At 37.1% G+C, this 12,824-nt stretch overlaps 1 protein-coding gene and 1 pseudogene across 1 annotated transcript; one reads left to right on the top strand and one right to left on the bottom strand.

The window, feature by feature from the left end:
• The first annotated feature begins 3,579 nt into the window (after positions 1-3,579).
• Positions 3,580-6,978, top strand: LOC149957703 (uncharacterized). Its single transcript, XM_090167126.1, has 2 exons — positions 3,580-3,666; positions 6,268-6,978. Exons 1-2 carry the CDS (start codon positions 3,643-3,645, stop codon positions 6,976-6,978), a joined length of 735 nt encoding a protein of 244 aa, XP_090023252.1. The 5' UTR covers positions 3,580-3,642.
• Positions 6,979-11,264: 4,286 nt separating this feature from the next.
• Positions 11,265-11,958, bottom strand: LOC149957702 (uncharacterized; annotated as a pseudogene).
• Positions 11,959-12,824: the final 866 nt, after the last annotated feature.

The raw sequence follows: 12,824 nt of genomic DNA, 5'->3' as shown, positions 1-12,824 counted from the left end.
CTAACGCGACTTAAACTAGGCAGCAGCAACAGCAACAACAAGTAACCGAACGCAGATCTTGTTTATGAATTTTTTTTTCATACATGAAGTTAACTCTGTGTCGACTAAAAAACACTAGATTCCAACGTAAAAAGCGTATCGCCTGAAAATGAATCAATGGTAATCAGTTAAAAAAACATAGTAAAACGTTAAAGATTATGCACAACAAATAAACAAACTATAAATATTAAAACTTTTAGCCATGGTTTATTATAAATTGTTAAATTTTAAAAAAGCTGCTACTTCATGACTTAGAAAAAAACTTTATTTTATTCGGAGCTTTCGAACCGTGGTCCTTCTTCTTGTAACAGTCACTCGCTGAAGAAGGACCACGTTCCGAAAGCTCCGAATAAAATAAAGTTTTTTTCTAAGTCATGAAGTAGCAGCTTTTTTAAAATTTAACAAAATAAACAAACAGTTTTGAAAAGGGTTTCTCTATTTACATTTAGAGAAACTATTAACATAAGCTAATTGAATAATTATGTAGTTCATCGTCTGAACATAAGTTGTGAATTAAAAATGTATAATTATTTAGTTAAAAAGAAATATAGGAAAAATTAAGTTTATTTCAAACTTACAAAAAATATAACCTCAGAAATTCGTTGATCACCTAGGCGCGACGTAATAGTTTTTTCACTAAAATTCATATGCATTAAACGTTTCAAACTCCTTAACCGTTTAATTATACTCAATTTTATATTAATACATAATAAACCCAAGATATGTATGTTATTAAAACCCATTAATAGTGAAATACGTATTACGCAAAATGGCAGGAAAGTCTTCAATTGGGTTACGAAATAGATCCCGACGCCGATCGTTTTTGGCCGCCGGTGTTTTCTCGGCACGCCACCCACGTTTTATCATATTTTTAACAGGGCTACCAGATTTTCTGTTGATATCGGTCCCTTTGCAGCTTTAACAAAAATGTAGTTCTTTCTTTATCACGTCTGTTGGTATTTAGTGTGTACACTTAACGTCTTAAACTAATAGAAAAGGGATTACTTAAACATCTTACAATAAAAAATAAATTTCATATAAAGGCCGCGCCACGGAGACCAACAACTTCAGCCCTGACCCCGCTTGACTTTTTCTTGTCGGGGTTTATCAAGAAATTAGTTAAATAGACGTCTAACTTAAAGGGGAACGGTCAAGCTTTAACCAGTAAGATAGCCCTATAGCCCATTAAAAACTAAAATTTATGGCGAAAACCGCATCAAAAAATATTAAGCGGTTAATTTTTAATAAAATAAAGAAATTTCGGGAAATCGAAAAGCGCGCGTCCGCCGCGACACCTGGTGAGAAGTCGGTGAAACAGAAAAACCAGGTAAAAGCGCGCGCTGCTGAAGACGTAAAAAATATGTTTCGCACGCGCGGCGCGTTCCAGTTGTAAGAGACCTAAGCCTAAATTGCGCGATTTTAAAAGTTATGATAGTTCGCAAATCAGTCATATGGGGTTAGGGGCGCTGGCGGCAGCCCATAAGATGGCGGCGAAAATTCAAACCGAAACACCTGGCGTTATTTTTCGATTCAACTTTTTGGGCCAAAAGCTGTTTTTTCAAGACAAAAAAAGTACGTGTTAGTATATTGAACGTCTTTTTAATCTTTTGATGCGGAAATAAGGCCATATTTGGAAAAGCCTGGCTGTTCCCCTTTAAGACAGAGAACCATTGAAGCTTGTCTTCTTGCAACTAAGCATATGAGACAGAGGTCATTTTCTAATATGCTTCACTAAAGACAAGTTCTTTTTCAAAGAAAAGATATATCGAACCATACATTTAAAACTTTTGGTTCAATACAGTTTCTGATAGGGGTGTGAAAAATATTTGGTGAGATCAAATAATTTGATCGAATACCAAACCAAATAGCGCTTGGAAATGTTTGTGAATATTGTTTTTTTCCGATCAAATAGCCGAAATTGGTATTTTCAAGTAGTTTTAGACTGGTCGAACGTAACGAAAATTGAGAACTAGGCCTTATTTCTGACACCTCTTTAGGCCACAGCGGAAAGGTCGATATAAAGAGCTACTCTGTGTATTAAAACTTCTTATCGAAAGGCAGAAGCTGTTTAATTGTTTATTCTAGCACCTAATGGCTAGATTATTGGCTGGCACTGTTTTCGGTTTGGGAATTTTTTAGCATAAAAAAATAAAACTAAATACAATACTATATTATTGTACATTACTGTTAAGAAGCCCATATTTTTAGCCAAATGGCCAAATAAAATTATTTTCTTATTTTGCTATTTGCAAGTAAAACGTCCCGTGATTTGAATTTTTTTTTTAAATTTTTTGGACGTATTTGCAAATACTGCCGTGATTCCAATTATTATTATTTTTTGACAATTATGCAAACTATTTGGTTATTTGAAAACCAAATACGTTCAATTATTTGATATTCGAAATACTACTTGGTATTTAATCGATCAACTCGCTTAAATTTTGGCCCCAAAATATTCGACCAAATTATTTGACGTTATAAATATTCGATTTGGTATTTGACGTGCCTCGGAAAAAAATATTTGATATTCGATTCGATCCTCAAAAAATGGTATTTATACACATCTAGTTTCTGAACCTTACATTTAATTTAAAAGTAAATATTGATGAGTGCTGAAACATAAGAAGTGGCATACATGGTGTCTCAAATTGCACGAGCAGGCCATGTTTTTTAAAACAAATTAAATATAAATTATTATTGGTAAAGGAATATGTAAATTCAGTACGCTCTACAGCACGTGATAAAATACTTACTTAAAAACTGCGAAAACATGACCAGTATTGAAATTTACAAATTAAAGAGTTTCCTTAGATATATAATTACAATATGAATTTCTGAATTTTTAAAAGTACCAGTTAGTTTTTTCATGACCTCAAACAGTCCATTTTCGATTGAAGCAATTTAAATTTTAAGTTGTCAATTATGCCCTTCAACTCAAAATATATTAATACTCAAATTAATACTCAAATGGTTAAGCATAAATATACCAAAAATCTGTGTTTTTTTAATATTGTAGTAAATACATTTTTATATAAATGAGAATGTCAAAATCTATTAGTACTAAGAAATAAAATAGATAATATACTAAATTGAATTTAAGTATTATCAGAGCAGAATTCCTCTTAAAAGTCGTCAGATTGTTTGGCGTAAATTAAAACCGGAGTTTCTACGAATTAACAGTTAAAATTCGATTCCATGGCTGTATGTTTTTATCAAAGATTTTAATAAGACATTGGCCTGCTTTTTCATTTTAACTGAAAAGTTATACATTAAAAAAACGATAAAAATTAAACAAGGAGACATAAACATATCCTATGATATTGATAATTTCCAAAACAATTCTCAGAAATGGCAAAGACAAATTGAAATATAATCAAAGCAGATGACTTTTTGTAAGTAGAAGGGTTTGATATCGGTAAATTAAAGAAAATCAAAACTATATTAGATTACCTCTTCCCAAAGTAGATACTGTATCACATGCATTTTTCAAAAAGTATAAAATTCGGTCAATTTATTCCATAGTATTCACAAAACCTTTGCAGACGAAAGCAACTCTCAAATATTTTCTAAAATAACTCGTCGCAGCTAAAGCTAGAGTCAACAATGGAGAAGCTCCACTCTTTTCTCGTAAATATAATTCGTTTTCTAAAACTGTTTGTTTTTACGAATTTCCAAAAATTTTGTCGTGTCTTTGCGAAAACTCACCGAATATTGTCTGTATATAGGGGTTAATTGACCAGTCAGCGCGGAGTTTACATTACGACAATCTCTCATGTAGACCCAATCCCATTCGACCGAAAAAGCCGCACTTTGGCGGATTTAGGATTCGGTCTAATGGGATTGTCCCATTCGACCGAAAAGCCCGCACTTCTCCGGGTTTAGGTTTCGGTTTTATCCGTTTCAGCCTCTGTCAGAACAACATGCAGTGTTACCTAACCTAACCTAACCAGGCAATTTTTTAAATGGTCAACTCATTTGCCCACTACCACCACAATTTCCTTTCCTAAGCCTAACTATTTCCACTAAAATTTTTAAAATACAAAACCCGCCTTTGGGATAATTTCATCAAAAACATTGGCGGAATTCGGTCTAATGGGATTCGGCCCAATAGGAAGATACCGATTACAATTCGTTTCAGCTCCCTTAAAGGTCGAGAAGAGAGATTCTATTTCCTCATCCATGAATTTTGACCCCCGAAAAACTGAAATTATCAATTTGTTGAGGAGTGAAAGCGTGGACAGCTTGACCGATGGCTCAGACTGTTTTTGAATAGAGCTGTGAAATAAGTTGTCACTCGTCAAAAAAAAATAAGTACAAGATGAGAGGGGAGGAAATTAGCTCTTTTCTCGGTCTTTTAAACGTATAACACACTTCTTCCCATTCATTACTTGACTAAACAAGTTGGCAAGCCAAAATATACCTCTCCTCGGAAGAGTTCGGTGAAGCGTAACTGTATCCGTGGTTCTGCGGTAGAACGCTCACCTATCGTGCAAGAGGGCTCGGGTTCGAATCCCGACTGGTTAAAACATTATACTACACCTAATGACAAAAAGAGGGCGCTTTTGGAAAAACCTTTTCCCCGATTCTAAGAAACTGGGTACGCAGTGATTACGCTTTGCCCCGAAAATGGGAACGCGTTCGCAGGTCTGACAGACAGACCCACAGACAGACAGACAGACAGACACGGTGGTTGTATAACCCCTCCTAGGGTACAAAGTCCCCTCGGAGAGGTAAAAATGCGTAACTAAATATATACAAAAGTATCACAAGGAGAAACCGTGTTTAAAAAACAGGGTTAGCATGTACTACTTGTGATTCTTTTACAGTTGCGCAGTCGCTGTTACGTCAATTTTTGTCGATAGAGGGGTAGTAAAAGAGTCAGGGGCGTAGGAACCAGGGGGGCAAGGGGGGCAATGCCCCTCCCTAGAATTTTGCTGGGAGGGGCAACAAATGTTATTGCCCCTCCAACTTTTTGGTCAGTTGAAATCTTCAAAGGGCCCAAATTCTAATTTTAAAAGCATAAAAAACTTATACACCCTCAACTGTGTTTAAATTTCAGTTTTTTCCCGCCAATTTACATAGTAGTAAAATGTACACGTGCATTCGGAGAAGCTACACTCCATTAAAAATTCAAAACCATTCTCCAGACCCTTTTTGGTTTCTCTTTGCCCCCTCCAACTTCTAGAACCTTCCTACGCCGCTGAAAAGAGTTTTCGCGATTTCTAAAGAAATTCAGTAGCCAGAAACGTTCCTATATTAAAGCAAGTGTCGACTCGACGTGAAGTAGCTCTTTTTTCAACAGATGTCGCTAGCGTCGAAATCAAAATAAGATGATTAAGCCACATTTTGACCCAAAAGGCGGGACTTAAAAGAATCCCTCGCGTTTGTAAATAATTTAAATTTTAGGAATTGTTTACAATATATGTTATATGGGATATATAATTTAGGTTAATGTCCACTAAGTAGAGTATAAGTTGTCTAAATATAATACTGTACAATGGCTCTCTGACGACGTTATCGAACGATATTTTGAATTTTAGCTTCATTTGCCATTAATAGATGGCACCACGCTCTCCAGTTAAGTCGTTTCTTTGAAAAAAACGGATAGATTCATTGCCATCTCTAATAACAAGGGCCTTATCTTAATACAGGTCGCAATGGTAGAGCCGTCTAGCTGTTGCTTTAATTACTCCAAACCATGAGAATCATAAGGGCGTCCATATATGATTCTTAGTAGAATACTTAATCTTCCTTAGTCATTCCAAGTAGTATACATAGTTTTCTGGTTTCACTTACTTAGTTGAAGCCTGCGAAAACAAAATAGTCAAGAACCACTGAAAACAATTGTCCTTTGCTGTTTTTGCAATTAGAAAGCGTAAAAGATCCTTAAGCTTTTAGCATATCATTGAGGTATAATTATTAGTGCTTTTCTATCGTTGCTATAAAAATAATGCGGTAACGAAATAAGTTTGGTCCAAAAAGGAAAAATGAAAATGAATAAGCAACAGTAACTCAGTGTTCGGGAATCCATTCCTATCCTACACGTCGTGTGGGTTTATGAAGCATGAAACACAGAATGAGTGTTCGTTTTCTCGTTATAGAGTGTGTCTAGCTCTATGGTCTAGTTACTTTCCGTTTCCATTCCGTAACGCTATCTGAAACCAGTAACTCAACCTTCGGAAATATTTTCAGTTGCATAGAGCTCAAGTTGTGCCTTTCTTTTTTCAGTTGATTCTGTCTTTGTCGTTGCTGGTTGCTGACAATGTGGTCAGAAGCCACGTCACTTTGAAATTGGATGCGGATACCTTAGACTCCACGTCAAATTTGTCAAAACCACCATCGCCTCTTGGACCATACACCGTGGTGACGTTTAACGGCCATTGTTTGGAATACGACGAACCAACTCGAGAAGTACAAGGATCCGTTTGCACTCAAGGGGACTACCGGCAAATTATTTCATTTAAGGGTCCTCTCAATCCATTTCAAAGTGCAAAAGACGTTTCTCTGTCGAGGGGTAACGACCCCAACGAAGATTTATATCTGATATACAACTTTGATACTGGAATGTATTTAGAAAATGACCACGGGGATGCGGTCGTAAACGTTGTAACGTATTTGAAATCGCAAACATTTCGTATTGAGAATCATGCGAATGGTATAGTCATACGATCAGTGGAATCAGACCACGTCCTAACTGTCAAGATAAGAAGAAAGAAAATATTCACGCAGGCAACTTTTCAACCTTTTACCAACGCCCCTACTCAGATCTTCATCAAACATATCCTACCAGATTCATACTTCAATTTGATCCCGACTTCCGACGAAAACTTATGCGTCATAGTGAACGGCGGTCTTCCCGTGAGGGCTCCACGACCAGTTGGAACTGCACCCAGACTCCAAGTTCATTTCAATATGTTTGAATTAAGATTGATCTCTTAAGCTTTTCTGATTATTAAAAAATTTCATGGCGATGGACGTTTACGATGATTTGAGGTTACTTAGTTTGACCTAGGAGAAACAATTCAAACAAACATAGCAACCCATACGAGGATAACTTAGCTAGCTTTTAAACACGCTAACGCAGTGTTATGTACAAATTTCATTTTGTGAGTCTTTACGCTGAACGTTTTACGGAAAGGGGAAGACAATTTCCGAATTTTCCCCTTCCGACGGCAGTAGGGGCTAAAGCGTTTAACCAATGAAAACTGTACGAAAGAAAATGCGTTCTCCTTGTGTGGGGTACTGTGTTTGTTGCTCCTAGGTTTGACCAACAATGTATTTATTTATATTTAGTGCAAGATGAGCCGGGTTCGATCCCAGCTGGTGGCACTGGGTAAAAACTAGGAAGCTGTTGGCTCGTGTGGCATGAAGGACTTGCCACCACCCTCCTACGCATTGTGAGCCGACCACCTGCTTAAAGGCATTAAAAGTCGCTTGATGACTTGGGCCTAAAGTGGAGCCGATGAGATTATGGGCTGATTTGATTGTTTTTTTTTTAGAGAAGTCAGAGACTTCGAATTTTCACTTATTGATTTTACAAAGTCTTGGGTTCGTTTGAAGTTAAAATTTAAACTCCAGAACGAATTTATTAAAATATATGTGATTCAGAGAATGTTTTATTGGAAAAGTTCCAGAAAATAATCGCTCATTCTTTTGTAATTTCCTCAAAGCGAATGTATTAACAATTGAAATCTAAGACTAATTAAATATATACATTGAATAACGACTTGAATTTTTGAGTAAATCATGCGACATTTTATATTCATTTTGAAATTATTTCATATTAACCTGGTTAGTTTAATTTTAAACAAATTTATATTTTTGTAAGTGTACAGTAATATAAAGAATACATTATGAATAAAATGTTGGTTAATCGATTTTTGGTCCAGAATCCTTGTCGTTATACCATTTGTATTTTTTTTTTAAATATCATAGCCCCTTTTCACGTATCATAAATGTATCAATGGTTTACGGAATATTTCATACTATTCTAAACAGGATTGGTAGATAACAAGTCAGTTCGTGTAAGTCCACTCAAATGAGTTAAAAAACATGGCACTTATATTTCAAAATTATAGGAATTGTAAAATTAGGTACAATACTATGCGGCCTTTGTACTGATTTTTTAGACCTTGATGTTATTGAAATTACCCAAAAATAAAAGTTTCGACGGACTTACCACAAATGTTTTTGATACGCAAAGGCCGCATTGTATTGTACCTAATTAAAATATTTTTTTATTGGGAATTAGCCTAGCTGATTATTATTAAAATGCGGAATGAACTGCTCGGCAATGTGCGGTAATTGCGAAGTAGGAAGGATGAAAGCGCCAGCATCCTTGTAAGAAGTCGGCGGGAAAATTTCGGGAAAATGGCGGCAGTACGTAGCGTAGCAATCTGGCCGCCATTTTCACGAAATTTTCCCGTCGAGCGCGCGCTAATCTTTTTACAAGGATGCTGGCGCGTTCATCCCTCCTACTTCGCCTCCCTTCCTATCCTCCTTGGAATTTCTTTTCAAAATGCATTTTAAAAAGATGAGTTAAATGAGATAGATCCGTTGGAAATAGGTCAAGCTTCCATGTAGCTGAAGTTACGATATCCTTAAACCAGGTAAGAAATTTGCTTTGTTACGCCGATTCCTATATCCACCTTTTTTAAATTAATTAAAAGCTCTCGCCTGTTTCTATGATCTCAATCAAGATCGAAAATTACCTCGACCTTCATAATATTTCTACTTTAATCCTGTAATTTCGACAACTTTATATTTCAATTTTATTATACCTAATAATAATAATAATTAACTGCAAACAGATACGTCGGTCTCAGATTCACAAGTCGCTAGGTGGCTCTGGTGACCTGTTTTCGATGTAACCCATGACGTTAAAATAGTCGAGTCCGAGGTCATTTTAAAGATTTTGAGTCGGGAAATACGAATATTTATGTTTTAAATATGTTATCCTTACAAATGCTAAGACATCTGCAAAACATAACCAATTTTTTACCAATAAAAAATCTGTAGGCCTAACTCACGTTAAAAAAATTACAGTACTTAAAGACGTCCGCGAAACTATGGAATGGCAAACCGGACAAAATCGAGTTGCGATTGCGCACTTCGATTGTCTGTTTCGCGCGCTTCGAGTCTGTTTCGCGCGCTTCGAGGCTGTTTCGCGCGCTTCGAGTCTGTTTCGCGCGCTTCGAGTCTGTTTCGCGCGCTTCGAGGCTGTTTCGCGCGCTTCGAGGCTGTTTCGCGCGCTTCGAGTCTGTTTCGCGCGCTTCGAGTCTGTTTCGCGCGCTTCGAGTCTGTTTCGAGCGCTTCGAGTCTGTTTCGCGCGCTTCGAGTCTGTTTCGCGCGCTTCGAGTCTGTTTCGCGCGCTTCGAGGCTGTTTCGCGCGCTTCGAGTCTGTTTCGCGCGCTTCGAGTCTGTTTCGCGCGCTTCGAGTCTGTTTCGCGCGCTTCGAGTCTGTTTCGCGCGCTTCGAGGCTGTTTCGCGCGCTTCGAGGCTGTTTCGCGCGCTTCGAGTCTGTTTCGCGCGCTTCGAGTCTGTTTCGCGCGCTTCGAGTCTGTTTCGCGCGCTTCGAGTCTGTTTCGCGCGCTTCGAGTCTGTTTCGCGCGCTTCGAGTCTGTTTCGCGCGCTTCGAGTCTGTTTCGCGCGCTTCGAGTCTGTTTCGCGCGCTTCGAGTCTATTTCGCGCGCTTCGAGTCTGTTTCGCGCGCTTCGAGTCTATTTCGCGCGCTTCGATTCTGTTTCGCGCGCTTCGATTCTATTTCGCGCGATTCGATTCTGTTTCGCGCGCTTCGAGTCTATTTCGCGCGCTTCGATTCTGTTTCACGCGCTTCGATTCTATTTCGCGCGCTTCGAGTCTGTTTCGCGCGCTTCGAGTCTGTTTCGGGCGCTTCGTTTCTATTTCGCGCGCTTCGAGTCTGTTTCGCGCGCTTCGAGTCTGTTTCGCGCGCTTCGAGTCTGATTAAATCGATTTAATACATTTAATCGGATCTAATCCGATTAATTATGCGCTCAAAAGAGGAGTGAACTGCCCGTCGGGATTAAAGCTATTTCATAACGTTATCTATAATTATTTACCACTTTTCCCATTTTAAGTAGTAGTAAACTAAATATGAACATGTAAAAATCCAAGATGGCCGCCAAGATGGCCGCCATAACACCCCCCCCCCCCAAGACACCCCCAAAATATTTTTCCAAAAACAAAATTTTTGTCCTTGGAAAAATCGAAAAACATATTTTTGTTTTCAATCTCAAATTTCACCTTGAAGGGAACATGTAAATCCAAGATGGCCGCCAAGATGGCCGCCATAACACCCCCCCAAAACACCCCCAAAATATTGTCCAAAAACAAAATTTTTGTACTTGGAAAACGTCATATTTTTGTTTTCAATTTCACCTTGAAGATGATCTTTGACCTCGACGACTGACACCTATCCACAACCACTAAGCCTCGGTCTATACTCCCAACAAGTTTGGTCACGATCGGACAAGGTCGGCCCGAGATATGGGTGGTAATATGTAACCCCACCAAATACTTCCACTTATTTACTTTTGGTGTTACTTTTTTATTTTTTTTCGTTTTTTAGCCGTTTAAAATACTAATTAGTTATTTGCGAGATGGGGAAACCTTCGCTTTATAGCCTTGGCAACGTTTGACCACACCCAATCACGTGATATCCAACTTACCCCTGTTGAAAATTAAACTTTATTTACTTTTTGGAAATAAATAAATAAACAATCAATACATAGTTTGCATCCCTACGTCATCAATGACGCAGTTCCAATTATAGATATAAGAACCAAGAATAAATATTTAATTTGAGCTAGAATGAACTATGCCGCCATTTTTGCCGGTGTAGATTTCTTAGTAAAACGGGAGGGTTAACAGTTTCAATCGTCTGTTTGCGGATTTTAATTATTTTCAAATGATTAAGAAATTAGTTTCACGTTAAAAATGGTTATCTGCCTGGTTAAAAATTGTTCGAGTAGTTCAATTACCAAGGGAGAGCGAAAATTGTTTATTTTATTCGATAGCGAAGGTAATTGTAAAAAGGATGACTGCAAAGGCCTAACTTTGATAAGCTTTGTCAACTTCTTTTCGTAGATATTCGCTTCTGTTATTCTTCTATTTAAAATATAATAAACTGGTATTTGAATACCAGAAAAAGCTGTAAAAATAATTTTACAAAAAATATCAAATTTTAAAAGCACATTTTAAATAGTCTAGTTCACATTGTGACAATCAAGCTCGTCAAAATCCGAAAAATCTAATTCATCAATTTCAACTGAATTAGAGTTATCTTTCTTTTTGATGATTGTTTTCTGGAAATTTGATAATATTGCAGTTACAGTCCACAGCTGATTTATTACTGGTGATAAACTAATTGGTATGGGTCTGTCATAAATATGCTATCCTTTGATACGCTGAATTCGACGCTCTACGTGAAATTTTAACCGCCGCTATCTTTTGAGTTTCCTCCAATTCTTCTTTTGAAAATTGTTCCTTGTCTTTGAGAAATGGTGGAATGTTCAGTTTTACATCAATTTCACTTAACATATCATGAATTTAGAAGCCTTTATCAGCCATTACGCTGTCTCCCTTGTCAAAATCTAACTGTAGAAAACCACTTCGCCTTGTTATTTCTTTGTCAGATCTAGAGCCTGTATAAAGGGCAGACACAAATGTGACATAACCATTTGGACTGATTCCAATTAGCCCTTTGTACGTATTTGTTGATTTATAATTGGAGTATGTTTCTGATTGTAATACTAAAGATGAAGGTGTTTCACACCTAATTTCTGATGCGTCGATTATAACACGCGTAGTTGGATAAGTGGTTTTAAATTCTTCTGGCATGGTCTGATCAATTTGTTCGCGCGTTGAACATAAACTAATTTGACCTAACTGAAGGTACATGTAGTTTACCCAAGTGTTACACAAGTTACTGACCGTACTTTTAGAGATACCAAACCTCTCCGCAAGGTCTTCAACAAATAGCCCTAGTCTTAATCGCATGAGTACCATAAAAATTGGTCCAAAGGTTTTAAATCTCTAGGACGACCAGCCATAGTTGACGTTGTTACAGGAGTTGAGTTGATTCCATCATTGACCTTCCCACTTTTCCAATAAATAATGTTTTCACCATTTTCACCAGGATCTAGAAATTCAAATAAAGCCATAACCCTCTTGTAGTTGGGAAGACCGGTATAAAATGTTATAGCATCATCATCGTCTTTAATATTTTCTGAACTTGGTTTCAATTTTTTTTAATTTTTTTCAGCCAATTCCCGCATTTTTATTTCTTCTTTTAAAAGCTGTTCAGCTTTTTTAAGCTTGAAAGTTTGCACTCTCACTTTTTCGTTCTCTTTTTCCAGCGCCACTTCTAAGATTTCTACTTTTTGGCGCATTTCTTAAAATTTATCGGCATGACGCATGTTGACATCAGAATTTTCAAAGCTAATAGTATTTGGAATAAGACTGTTACGTAACCTGTTACGCATATTTTGTAGTTCATTATCTGCATTTGAAACTAGTCTATCCGTAATGTTGGAAACATTTTGCAATTCTTCTGGCTCTTCATTGACTATTAAGTCCTGTTCAACATTAGAAATTACCTCTTGGTTAGTGGTTGTTCCATCATTGGCATTAGAAATTGTTACGTCTTGAGCAATTTGAACTTTTACAATATGGGATAGACTAGTGTCATTATTTATCAATTCACTATGAACAGTGTTTGTTATAGGCTTGTTCGTAACGTTCGTTGTCCAGGAGAATTGAGACGG

The sequence above is a fragment of the Leiobunum rupestre genome, chromosome 2 (genome assembly GCF_980474605.1).
Source record: "Leiobunum rupestre chromosome 2, qqLeiRupe1.1.hap1, whole genome shotgun sequence".
Classification (NCBI taxonomy): Eukaryota; Metazoa; Arthropoda; class Arachnida; order Opiliones; family Sclerosomatidae; genus Leiobunum; species Leiobunum rupestre.
The sequence above is the reverse complement of the archived record's forward strand: the minus strand, read 5'-3'. Positions and strand labels throughout refer to the sequence as shown.